Here is a 12,253-nt window from a genome sequence, read left to right on the forward strand (position 1 = left end):
CAAATGCCCTTAAAATTTCTCGCTGAAAAACAACAACAATTCACGGATGGACACAAAAAGTGAAAAGATATAGAAAGTTATACAGATATCGCATATTCATTTGTTATTTCGAGAAAAAATTGAAATCATTCACGCTTTTTACACTTTTCATGTAGTTTATCCTTACATAATGGGTATAATTTTAGAATGATCGTGGGCTGAAAATATTTTGCACTCGATGGAATTTTTAACTTTTGGAATAAAAGAATGGAACTGCCTCGTGTTTTTCAAAGTTTGCGCTTTGGAATAGCGCTTTTTCCACTTACTAGAGTGATTTTCATGTTCTTGTTTATTACAGTAATCAAAACTAATTTTCTTAGAATTGACTTTTGCCCAATCATACAACTGTTTCGGTCCCGTAATTTTCACCGGGATTTTATCTCGCAAGCTTGCATGGTACGCATCTCTCTTTATAGCACCACCAATACCATCGCAGGCACCTTTCGCATGTGCAGAGGCAAAAAGTGCCACTCGGCATCGATGCCAAAATCTTTTTTGTGAAATAGTAAATTTATAAAATTGTACTTGTTTTTGTACTGTGAGGCCGCCCCGTCGGAAAAATAATAGATTTTCTTCACATTTCGTTTACCAAACTGTTTAATCAAATATTGAATCAATTTAGAATTGAACAAATTGACTGCGGAACTGTCATGTTCCAGTGCTTCCGAAATTATCACAAATTTCTAGTAAATTATTGATATTATCAATTTTTATTTCGTTATCAACAGCCGCACAAGTGAAATTAGGATCTTCTTGTTCATTATCTTCAGTAGTAATAATTTCGTTAGGGAAATTTTCAACGGGATTCGGAGGATCATTTTTGAAAGTTAGGCCAACCTGTAAATGATGCATTTATAATAAGTACACTTAATACGGTATTTTATTAAGTATGTGGAACATACAATAGGGGAGACGTGAACTTTTCCTTGGTATAAAGACGTCCTGCAAGAACGGCACACAAATTGTCCAGCTATTTCGCTAAATTTCAAATTTTGGTCACTTATTCGGACTAGATTTGTGTAAACACGACTATGGTTTTGTTTCCGAAAGGTTTACAACAACGATTTACATGTGGCATTATATTAGTCTATACTTAGTTTTGTACACATTAACGTACGCGATTTACATCATATCACAGTTTTTATTATCACCGAAACACATCACCACAGCAGTCGGAAGGAGACTAGACACAACTAATGACAATGTCGGCAAAATTGATCTTACGGAAGCATATCGCGTTGAGACGTGTCCGAAAAACGGTTTTTCGCAAGCCGCCCGCGAGTCGCCGTTTGTGTGTTCGTGCGCGTCCGCGTAAGTCGAAGCGCGCATTCTGGCGCAAAAAAATTAATTGTAATCAATCCTTGCCGAATTGCACGCATTTTCTTCCATACATAAATGCACAGATGTTTATTACGTAAATATCCTTAAAAAATTTTCATCCCAGAGGCGCAGAAATGAGTTAAATTTTTAATTGTTTATTAAAAAAATTTTTTTACAAAAACAAAACATCAAGTTTCGGAACAAAAATAACGTTTTTAGAAAATATCATCCTTTATCAGTCTGCAGTTGAAAAATCGTTGTAATCGGATACTTACTTTACGAGAAATGTGATAATTATTCAAGCGCTGCAAAAAACTTCGATAGTTAATAAAAAAAAAACTATTTATAATTTTACAACAAAATTTTCTGAGTGTGCTTCTGGATGATAGAACTCAGTCCTGGCTGAATTTCATCGCAAAATATTCACTTTGGTAATTTTGATGCCCACTTGAGAAAGCCTTACCCGTTATGTTATGTTGTGCAGTATTACGTTACGTTTTGTTGTACTATGTTATGTTAAATTTTGTTAATTTCTGTGTTGTTATGTTTATTCTGTTATTTTTTTTAGTTAACTTTATTTTGTTTTTTGAGGTTATTGTTATTTGAAAAGGTATTTAATTTGAAAAGACGTAGGACAGCTATTAGAAAATGGAAATTGGACAACATCTTCTTCAAAATACGAGGAAAAGAGAAGCACAAATCACAAATTTAAAACATACATTTTTGGGTAGGCACATAAATCAGTTAAGTGTAAAGTTTTAAACATAAAAGTGGGTGTTCAAGAAGTTGTGTATTCTTGTATGTGGCATCTGAGACCACTTCGGTACTTGTTGATAGCAAATTAATTAATTATTTAAAATAAGCTAGAAAAATCTACTGGATCCACATTTTAAGTTAACAAGAAACATCATAAAATATTTGCTACGAACTCCGAATGAATGCAATATTTCCGCTGAGAAACAATTACGGCTTACAGCTTTCGTGGTCATAATTAGTACTAAGTACACAGAGTGCATGGGCGCCTATTAAAATAGTAGCTAAGTTCGACTGGAAATTGTTAGCAAGTGCGAAACTAGTATAACAGTGGTGAAACTGTCCTAAGTACATAAATAAGTACTTGAACTTGCGGTGTGAAAACTTTTGTGTTTGAGGAAGAAAAGTTTAACGAATATTTTCTATGTTTAACTATCAATTTAACTATATTCCCATCCATTCCTTTTGCGCTTACATATGAATTCACCTAAATACAAAGTTCGTATTTCAATCTCTTCCTTCGAAACTTTAAGGCAAATCACTATTTATGTTTAAATTTCCAATTTCAATCACACGAACTCCCGCACACAGATAGGCGCCCCTCTGTATATAAGCTTTCACACGCACGAAAGCACAAAGGCCTTCTTCATCAGCGCCACAAAGCCCATTGTCAACAATACGAGTAACTAGCGAGCTATAATAGACACTTTTCGAAACTCATTTGCGGCGAGCTGTGTTGATTTACGCTGTTAGCACAAAAGCTTTGTTGGCCGCCTAAAACTCCACAACCAAGACTTTGCTGTGAAATTTCCAAACTGCCTCAAATTGTTGAACATATTTGCCTACTACCTGCAGCATGTCAATTAAACTCACGAAATGCTAAAAACACTAAACGCACACACACGCGCATGTGCATATGTGCTTGTGCATTAAGCTACATATGTAAATACAAACCATTTCCCTCCAAAGTAGTTGCTCATACCCTTTACACAAATATTGTGCGCTTACTTTGTCATTTGTTGCACCACTCGTTGTTGTTGTCGTTGTAGTGGTGGCAAACTCTGCGTTGGCACTGATGCCACCCTCCTCGATGTGTGGCGTTGCAGCGCCATTAATAGCGGCCGCAGAGCTGCGTTTGATTTTGTTGCTACGCAACGAAAGCAACGAAGCGCACGATGAATTAGCGGTGAGCAGCTGTGGTGGCAATGGCGGTGGCGTCGGTATATGAACATCATCCGCAGGTGGTTCGTTGCCGGTGTTACGCATTTTTCGCCAACTTTTCGAACGCGATTTACGATTAGGTTGTGGACCGTATAGGGTTGGTGAGGAGCTACAGCTGGCAGTGCGATTGGAGTTGCGAAGCGTATTTGTTTCACTGTTGGTTGATGGAGGGAGGGACAGTAGTGGAGCGCTGGCACTATTATCTGTGACATCACCATTTTGAAATTGTCTCCTGTGTTGTAGTTGCTGCTGCTGCTGCATGCCATGCGCTGTCACCTCTTTCAGGCTGCGATAGCTGCCCGCATCTAAGGAACGCCCGGACATAGTGTCCTCCTCTTGCGCCTGCTGGCCAATAAAGAAGCGTACGGCCAGCGAGGAGACCGAGTTCGGTGTGGTGGGTGTATCCAGGTCACTGGAGTTGCTTTTATAGCCATCAACTTGGTTATCGTTGACATGAAGTGCTACCAGATTTTCTTTTGCCGCACCTACTACTATTTCACCCTTTTCATTTCCCTTCGCCTGCCGCTCCTCTTGCTCCTCCTCCTCCGCTTCTTCTAAATTTGGCGCATCGCTGGGCAAGGCAGTCGGCCGTCGTCCTTTGACAGGTTTTAGTTTCAGTAGGGTGCCTCCAGCAGCAAGTGTTGAGTTGTTACTGCTGCCGTTGTTGTTATTGTTGGCGCTATTGTTGCGGCAGAGGTTGTTTGCTTTGTTGGAAATGAATTTTTTCGGCCCAAAACTGTTGACATTGTTTATCAAGTTGCCATTTTCGCTGTTACTACTTATGTTGTTCGCGTTGTTGTTGCTGTTGTAGTTGCTGCTGGTGTTGTAGTTACTACTGACATTGTTGCTAATGCGATTGTTTCGGTTGTCAATGATTTGCTCCTGTGATTTTCGCTGCTGCTGCGTCCTTGTTTGCTGTTATGTAATTTTCGTGCATTTTCAGTTCAAGTTGTGTTGAGTTGAGTGGTTTCGTGAATTCGTGCGTTGTTATTTGTGTTGGCGGTGTTGTTGTTTGGTAGGTGTAGTTAGGCAAAGGAACGCGCACACAAACGCACGCGTACGCGTATACAAATCACATGAAAGTGCAGCGCATATGCAGTTGACAGTTTCGAGTGAGTTTGCAGAGGATAATAGGCGTTATTGTGTGGTTAGTTTATTATTGTTGTTTTTGTTGTTAGTAAAGTGATAGCATAGAAAGAAATGCGGAAGGTGGTAATGTTGCAGGTAACGGTAGTTGAGTTGTTGGAGAATAGTTAAGTAGTTGGAGAATAGATTTAACGGGTCGTTAGTATACAAATACACATACATACGTACACACACATACATATAAAGGTAGACAAATTTAAATTAATAAAATTTAAAAAAATAAAGTAAAAAATTACGTTTTATATAAAGGGTGGTTAAATTTCAAGGGCCAATGTTGAATGTAAACCACACCTAAACGTCAAGTTTTTTTCTGTATTTCATTTGACATTTTTTAATTTCGGATTAATTCAATTTGAACCATGGAAAGATACACAATCGAACAAAGCGTTAAAGTCATTCAGGCTTATTATGAAAACGGGCGTTCAAATCAAAATGCATATCGCGCACTTCGTGATTTTTTCGGTCAGTTTAATCGTCCATATGAGCGTACAATCGGAAAAATTGTGCAAAAGTTTGCGCAAACCGGGTCTGTAGGAGATGTGAAAACACCAGTGCATGCTCGTACAGCTCCTACTGCAGAAAAAATTCCTGCTGTTCGGGATAATGTGGTTGAAGAGACGTCCACCTCAACTCGTCGTCGTGCCCAACAATTGCACCTCTCACGCTCGTCGTTGATGAACATTATGCATAAAGACTTGCATTTACACGGTTACAAGGTGCAATTGTCTCAAGAACTAAAGCTTCTTGACCATTTGAAGCCTCGTCAATGGTCAGAATGGTGGCAGGAAATGGCAACAGTGAATGACCAATTTTCGAAGAAATGGGTGAATGATAATCCAAGAGTGATTGCCAAAAAACCAATGCCCCCACAAAGAGTGACTGTTTGGTGCGGTTTATGGGCCGGCGGCATCATTGGGCCGTATTTTTTCCAAAATGAGGCCGGTCAGGCAGTTACTGTGAATAGTGTCCGCTATCGTGAGATGATAACGAACTTTTTATGACCCGAATTGGAAGATATGTGGACGATATGTGGTTTCAACAGGACGATGCCACTTGTCACACAACTAACGAAACAATAGCTCTTTTGCGCGAAAAATTTGATGGCCGAATAATCTCACGTCGCGGCGATTTCAATTGGCCGCCAAGGTCATGTGATTTGACACCGTTGGACTTCTTTCTTTGGGGTTATTTGAAAGAAAAGGTGTACGTCGATAAGCCAGCAGCAATTCAAGAGCTAAAGGATGAGATAATTCGGCACATTAACGGCATAGAACCTCAATTATGCCTCAGCGTCATCGAAAATTTGGACCATCGGATGGAGGTGTGCTGCCGAGGCCGCGGCAGTCATTTGGCCTATGTTTTATTCTATACGTAATTGAACTGTATCAGTATTATGATAGTAAAGAGAAATGATAATAACTTTTTAAAAAATTGTAATTTATTCAAAAGCAACACCGGCCCTTGAAACTTAACCACCTTTTAAAATAAAATAAGACAATTTTTTTCTAAAATAAAATTTTACTTTTTCTTCACAATATTTATAATCTCATTACTCAGGGTACGGAATATGCTTTATTGGAAGTATACAGTGCGTTTCATAACTGTGAGACAAGGATTTATTGACAAGTTCGGACAATTTATTTGTTTCTTATTTAACTTTAATATTTTTTTCTGAAGAAATATTTTTTTCTTCATTCTGCTATAAAAACCACATAAATCCAAGTTTAAAACTTAGTGCAAACTAAAAAACAATGCACACAATCTTTATCAAAAATTTTTGTTCGGTTTAACGCACTTCGAATTTTTATTAACACTCAAAAGTAAAAGTTCACCAAAACGTGGAGTAATGCATAAATGCATAAATGTAAATTTTTTTTTTCAACAATTTCACTTACCTCATTGGTTTTTGGTGCGAATAGCGCCGACTCTTCGCGTCTTATGTAACGGCCGATTTGCTGAAATTAAAGAATAGAAAAATATTTGTTTAATAGTTTCTTAATAAATATGGATGATCTGTACACTTTAGGTATCAACAACCTTCTGGATTGTTCCTGATTGTGGATAGAGCCGGGCATATGCAAAAAAGGTGTTGAATTGTTTCCAACTCCTCCCCATTCCTATATTATAAACGATTTCTGGGTATGCTCATCTACCACACGCGTGACTTGAGTACAACTCTAATAGTGTACGACTTGACCGCAATGTGGGGCAGCATAGCCGCACCTGATTGCCACATAATTTTTATTTTTCTTATTTTCGCTCAAAATAATCTCCGACTTGCCTATTTATTTGGCTTTGAAGAGTAAAGTAAAAAAAAAGTAACGCAACCGAACTCACCAAGTTCAAAAAATCGGTTTTTTTTACAGATTATTATTCTCTATATAGTGGAAGTCGATTGTAAAAATTCCCCGTAGATACAAAGTTATGGTAGAAAATATAACTACCCGACGATAGTTTGATGCGCACAGTCAGCTGTCCTTCGTTTGAGGCAGCTTTTGAGCGAAATGCACTTGAAATTTTAAACTCGTTTTTCTCGAAACTACTTTTTCCGTCTCGGTCTGCATGATAACTCGTATGTTTTTATTTTATTTTTATATTTTTTGATATGTATATAAATAATTTTATAAACATAATTAAAGTGTGACATTTATGACCTAAAATGAGTACTATTTTTTAAATGCCGTAAGTTGCAAATCTGGCTCGACAGACTATAACTACAACTTCATTTTATGAGAATTTTTTTACTTTCTACAGATCCATCAACTTTTTTTTTTTCATTATATAGTACTTTGGGTCACGTGATTTTTTATGTACTAATTTTTGTAAAGAAAAATTAAAATACATTTTTTTATAAAGGTTAAGTACCAATAAGCAATGTATAACATTTTTTTATATTCATTTCTATTGTTATCTTTTCTAAAAACAGTTTTTCGATTAACGCATTTTTGGCACCGCTGGACGTATGTAACCCCTTAATAAAGTCATTACTGTTTTTTCTGCAGCAAAACACTAAATCTCAACATGTTAAATTATGAGAGAATATAGAATATACATTACAAAGCGGCGCAAAATTAATCATCCAATTAGTTTGAAATAACTTTTTTACTAATTAAAAAAAATTATTTTGAGCTATGGAAATGTTTGTTTTTTGCTTTTATGTCCTCCATTGTTTGTCTGTTTGTATACTGCAGCTGACGAGTTGACAAGTGTCAAATGTGATGGACGTATGACGCTATTTGCAAAAATATTAATCATCCAATAGGGTGACTATTTTTGCGCCACCATGTATATATATGTATATAATTTTCATTTCAAGCTCAAAGTTGGTTCAAGGTTGGTTCTGGAGTACTTTCGAAGAAATTACAGGGTCCGGCACTCCAAGTGTAACGAATTAAAATGACCATAAATTTATTTTGGAAAACCGCTTGTATTCAATTCAAAGTAAAAAATGTGTGAAAATAATACAAAATTAAAAATCAAATTACTTTGGCTCGATATAACCAGCTTTTGCCTTGACTATGGCTTTGAAACGGTCCAGAAACGAATCGCAAGCTGTCCGAATGGGATTTGCAGGTATTTTGGCCCACTCGCGGGCAATGGCTTTTTTCAGCGCCTCGAGACTGGTGAGTCCCTTAGTTCGGACCTTGCTCTCCAAAATGGCCCAAAGAGAATAATCCATCGGATTCGGGTCTGGTGTATTTGAGAGCCATTGTGTGGAAGTTATGAAGTTCGGAGCTTTGTTTTTTAGCCATTCTTGGTTCACTCGAGCTTTGTGAGACGGTGCCGAGTCCTGTTAAAATGTCCATGGTCTGCAACCAAAATGTTTGTTAGGACTTGAACTACTCGTTCGACTATCAGACTACTGGAACCTTTATCAGGCAGGAATTCTTGCTATAAAAGAAGTGGGCTTCATATCTAATAAATATAAATATATTCTCGGATAGCCAAGCGGCCATCAAATCAGTGATTGCGGCTATACTAAGATCGAAGGTTGCATAGGAATGCCAGGCAGCTCTAAATGATATTAGCGTCGTATTCAAGGCCAGCCTTATATGGATTCCGGGGCACAGAGACATTGACCGAAATTGTAAAGCCGATGAGCTAGCCAGGTCTTCAACTGCTTATCGATAGAAGTATCATTAGGATACCTACAGCCACGAGCAAACTAGTAATTAAAAACAACACTATCCAAGAGGTCAATAAGTCAAGGAGAGATATAGAGACATGCGTAACAGTTAGGCTACTGTGGCCGCAAAAAAATAAGAAAAAGGCAAAGAAACTGCTTAGCCTCTCAAGAGAGGGTATCTCGAAGAACCTAGCTTGTATAACCGGTCACTGACTATTTGGCAGGCATTCCTTGAGATTAGGAGTTTTATCCCATGGATATTTTAGATGTTATAGAGATGAGAAAGAAACAGTGTAGCACTTATTTTGCATTTTCCCAACCTTAGCTAAAATCAGAGCAGGTTTTCTGGGCAGATACTATATCAATTTTTATACGGAGCTGTTCGGGTGGAGATTGGAAAATTCCTGTACTTCATAAGAGTCACAAAATGGTTTCACGAAGAACAATAAATGAGACGCCGGTATTGCACATTGGTATCACAAAGGCCCTATAAGGCTTAAGTGAGCTGGTGGTATACACCGACTAGCACCACGACCTAACCTAAGCTCAAAGTTCACCTTCATGCCGAAAATGATGTTACTGCGTTACAAAAACAACAATAATGCCATACGAATATTATATATTATATATATTTTTTTAATATCTCTGCTATTTGATAAACAAAATGATTGATGAAATGTAATATTTGAAATATGTTTACGATTTCTTTTAGAATTCGCCAATGTATAGAAAATATATAAAATTTCTACATAATTGATAGTCAATTTTTATCTAATCAATGTTCAAAATTAAATGCCATCAAATCGTTCAGTCATCTCATGCTTTCGAATATTTCAATACTATTTACATTATAAACATGCGTACAAGTGTGTGTAAATATATATTATTTGCGTATGTGTGTATGAAGTCACTTAAGCGTGTAATATGTCATCCTTCGACCTTGAGGTTAACTGCCTTTCTTTGTTTTCCTTAGATCAACAATGAATGTGAAGAAGAAATTAAATAAAATATAAAACAGCAATGAAGCCATCGTAACCACCTTACCCGCATTGCATTCTTACACACAATCATACGTACATCAGAATGTACATACACTTGCATGCGTCTATAAATGGCTTTGTGAGTTTGAGTGCTTCTGCAGTTTGTGATTTCATTTGACAACGATCCATCATTGACAACGCATCACCCACGTACTCCGTACACTTTTCTACCACACCTCCTATTTATTGTTATTGGCTTTATTGTAGGCAGCCACATTGCTTTATATACATACATACAAACAAACAAACAAATCGACTCATAAAATTGACAGACATGTGATAAAAAATTGATTGCTTTCAGATATGCGTTTATGTGTCTGTGTGTGTGTGTGTGTGAGTGAGTCTATATGTCCAACTGCATGGGTGTGTGTACCGTTTAAGTTGCTGTATTTACACAACGCGCTATCGGTGAATTGTTGTGGAGTTTGTTTTTTATTTCTGTTGTTTTTGTTGCTTATGCAAAGTTGAAGAATGAAAAATGAGAAAAGTATTAAGAAAGGAAGGCAACATTTTCTTTCTGTTAACTCGGTTGATATTTTTGTTCTTTACTTTTTATTGCTCAAAATTGATAGATAACGGACTTGTTATCACGCGTGACAAATAAATAATGTGTGACATTGACTTCTTGTGCGAAAAGTGCAAAAAGTATTTTGCAAATTTATTTTACTGCTGCATTGTTGAATGAGCAAAGTTACGTATTTGGTTCATAAAAAAAATTTTTTAATAAACCATTGGAATTGTTACGAAATTTTAACGTGCGATATCAAAGTGCGAAAGTATTATTATGTATTTTATTTTCTAACTTGAAAAGAAAAAAATTCAATATGCCGCTGAGTATGCGGGGAATTTCAATTTTAAATGAATTTCTATGTTCGGTTTGTTATAAATAATCTAGCTACAAAATAAAAAAACACCAACAGTCAGAGGTTGATTTATAAGTAATACATTTTGTGAGGAAAGGCCGCAAGTTCATTTGAAAATATTACTCTCATATCGTCCACTTAGTATAACAATAGCATATGTGCTCATAGGCTATTATTTTTTTATTGAATTTTTGGATTCTCCATCGTCGATTTTATATGTGGTCAAAATTTTGTCAAATTCTAGTTCCACAAAGTGGGTCAAAATGTCAGTCAAAAAATAATAAATATTTACAGACATAACGAGATTTGAGTGAGAGCTACTTTCGACAAAAAGTTTGAAATTCATTTTCTCAAAACATCAAAAAATTTATAGGCTATTTTAATACTAAGGGGACGATATAATATTTATTTATTTAGTCAGGAACGCAAGTTTCCTACTACGGTATACACATAACGATTGGGTCAAACAAAATTTTTGATATAAAGCAACTAAAAATACACAGAAAAATTTGAATTGGATAAAACACGAAATCGCGTTAAACTCACTTAAATCTCGAAAATTTCCCTTAATGCTCCTCACGTGAATACTCCATTTCACATTTAAATACCATAGAGAAGTAAAGAGTTACTAAGAATGATAGATTTACCACCAGGTTTGCTCTTTAGCTATGGTGAACAAGAAAATTGTGAGGGGAACTTCGACTGCCAGGTCACTTGGAGATTCCGTAGTCGAATTCAGCGCCATCATTTCACACCTATTCACACACTCGCCCAAGCAGTCGTTGCTCAGACGGCAACGAAGTGTCATTGGTTGATTTTTTTCGTATATCGCTAACACAATCTCAGTTTTTTTGTAAACACTTGGGGACGTTAGCTCATCAGCCGATTCTCTCAGATTCGCTCAGAGCCGAATAACGGTATGTTAAAGAGCAAATGCTTAAAAATATTTTGAACATTAAGAGCTATCAAGATTACACTTCTTCTTCTTCTTAATTGGCGCGATAACTGCTTACGCGATTTTGGCTGAGCTTTACAAATCGCGCCAGTCGTTTCTTTTTCGTGCTAATCGGCCCCAATTGGGCGCACCAACACACCAAGTGAAGCCAAGCCCTTCTCCATCTGATCTTTCCAACGCAGATGAGGCCTTCCTCTTCCTCTGTTACCACCAGCTGGTACCGCATCGAATACTTTCAAAGCCGGAGCGTTTGTATCCATTCGGACGACATGACCCAGCCAACGTAGCCACTGGATCTTAATTTGCTGCGCTATGTCTATGTCCTCGTAAAGCTCATACAGCTCATCGCTCCATCGCTTGTGATATTCGCCGTTTGCAACGTGTAAAAGTCCCAAAATCTTACTCAGAATCTTTCTCTCAAACACTCCAAGCGTCGCTTCATCGGATGTTGTCATCGTCCAAGCTTCTGCGCCATACGTTAGGACGGGCATGATGAGAGTCTTGTAGAGTGTTAGTTTTGTTCGTCGAGAGAGGACTTTACTGCACTAGCACTTGTTGGCAAGAGAGATTCTACGTTGGATTTCAAGGCTGACATTGCTATCGGTGTTAATGCTGGTTCCTAAATATACGAAGTTGTGCCATCGGACAATACACCATCAAGGGGAGCTTAGATGCGAAAAGCTGCGGCTATGAGCCAAAGACTTAATAATTAAAAGGGGCTCAGCCAATTTAAAATTCTTCCTAGGGACAAACTGGGAATGCACCTTGGCTCTATTACAGGTCATTGCGG

At 37.3% G+C, this 12,253-nt stretch overlaps 1 protein-coding gene across 1 annotated transcript in view; it reads right to left on the minus strand.

The window, feature by feature from the left end:
• Window positions 1-12,253, minus strand: part of LOC129247443 (cGMP-dependent protein kinase 1) — a gene marked incomplete at its 5' end in the record, with an annotated part of 42,563 nt that overhangs the window by 11,208 nt on the left and 19,102 nt on the right. The window contains 2 exons of the mRNA XM_054886572.1: window positions 3,121-4,248; window positions 6,375-6,434. Of these exons, the coding sequence (XP_054742547.1) occupies window positions 3,121-4,248; window positions 6,375-6,434 (1,188 nt within the window). The remainder of the gene's footprint in view (window positions 1-3,120; window positions 4,249-6,374; window positions 6,435-12,253) is intronic.

This window comes from Anastrepha obliqua, chromosome 5, assembly GCF_027943255.1.
Source record: "Anastrepha obliqua isolate idAnaObli1 chromosome 5, idAnaObli1_1.0, whole genome shotgun sequence".
Taxonomy (NCBI): domain Eukaryota; kingdom Metazoa; phylum Arthropoda; class Insecta; order Diptera; family Tephritidae; genus Anastrepha; species Anastrepha obliqua.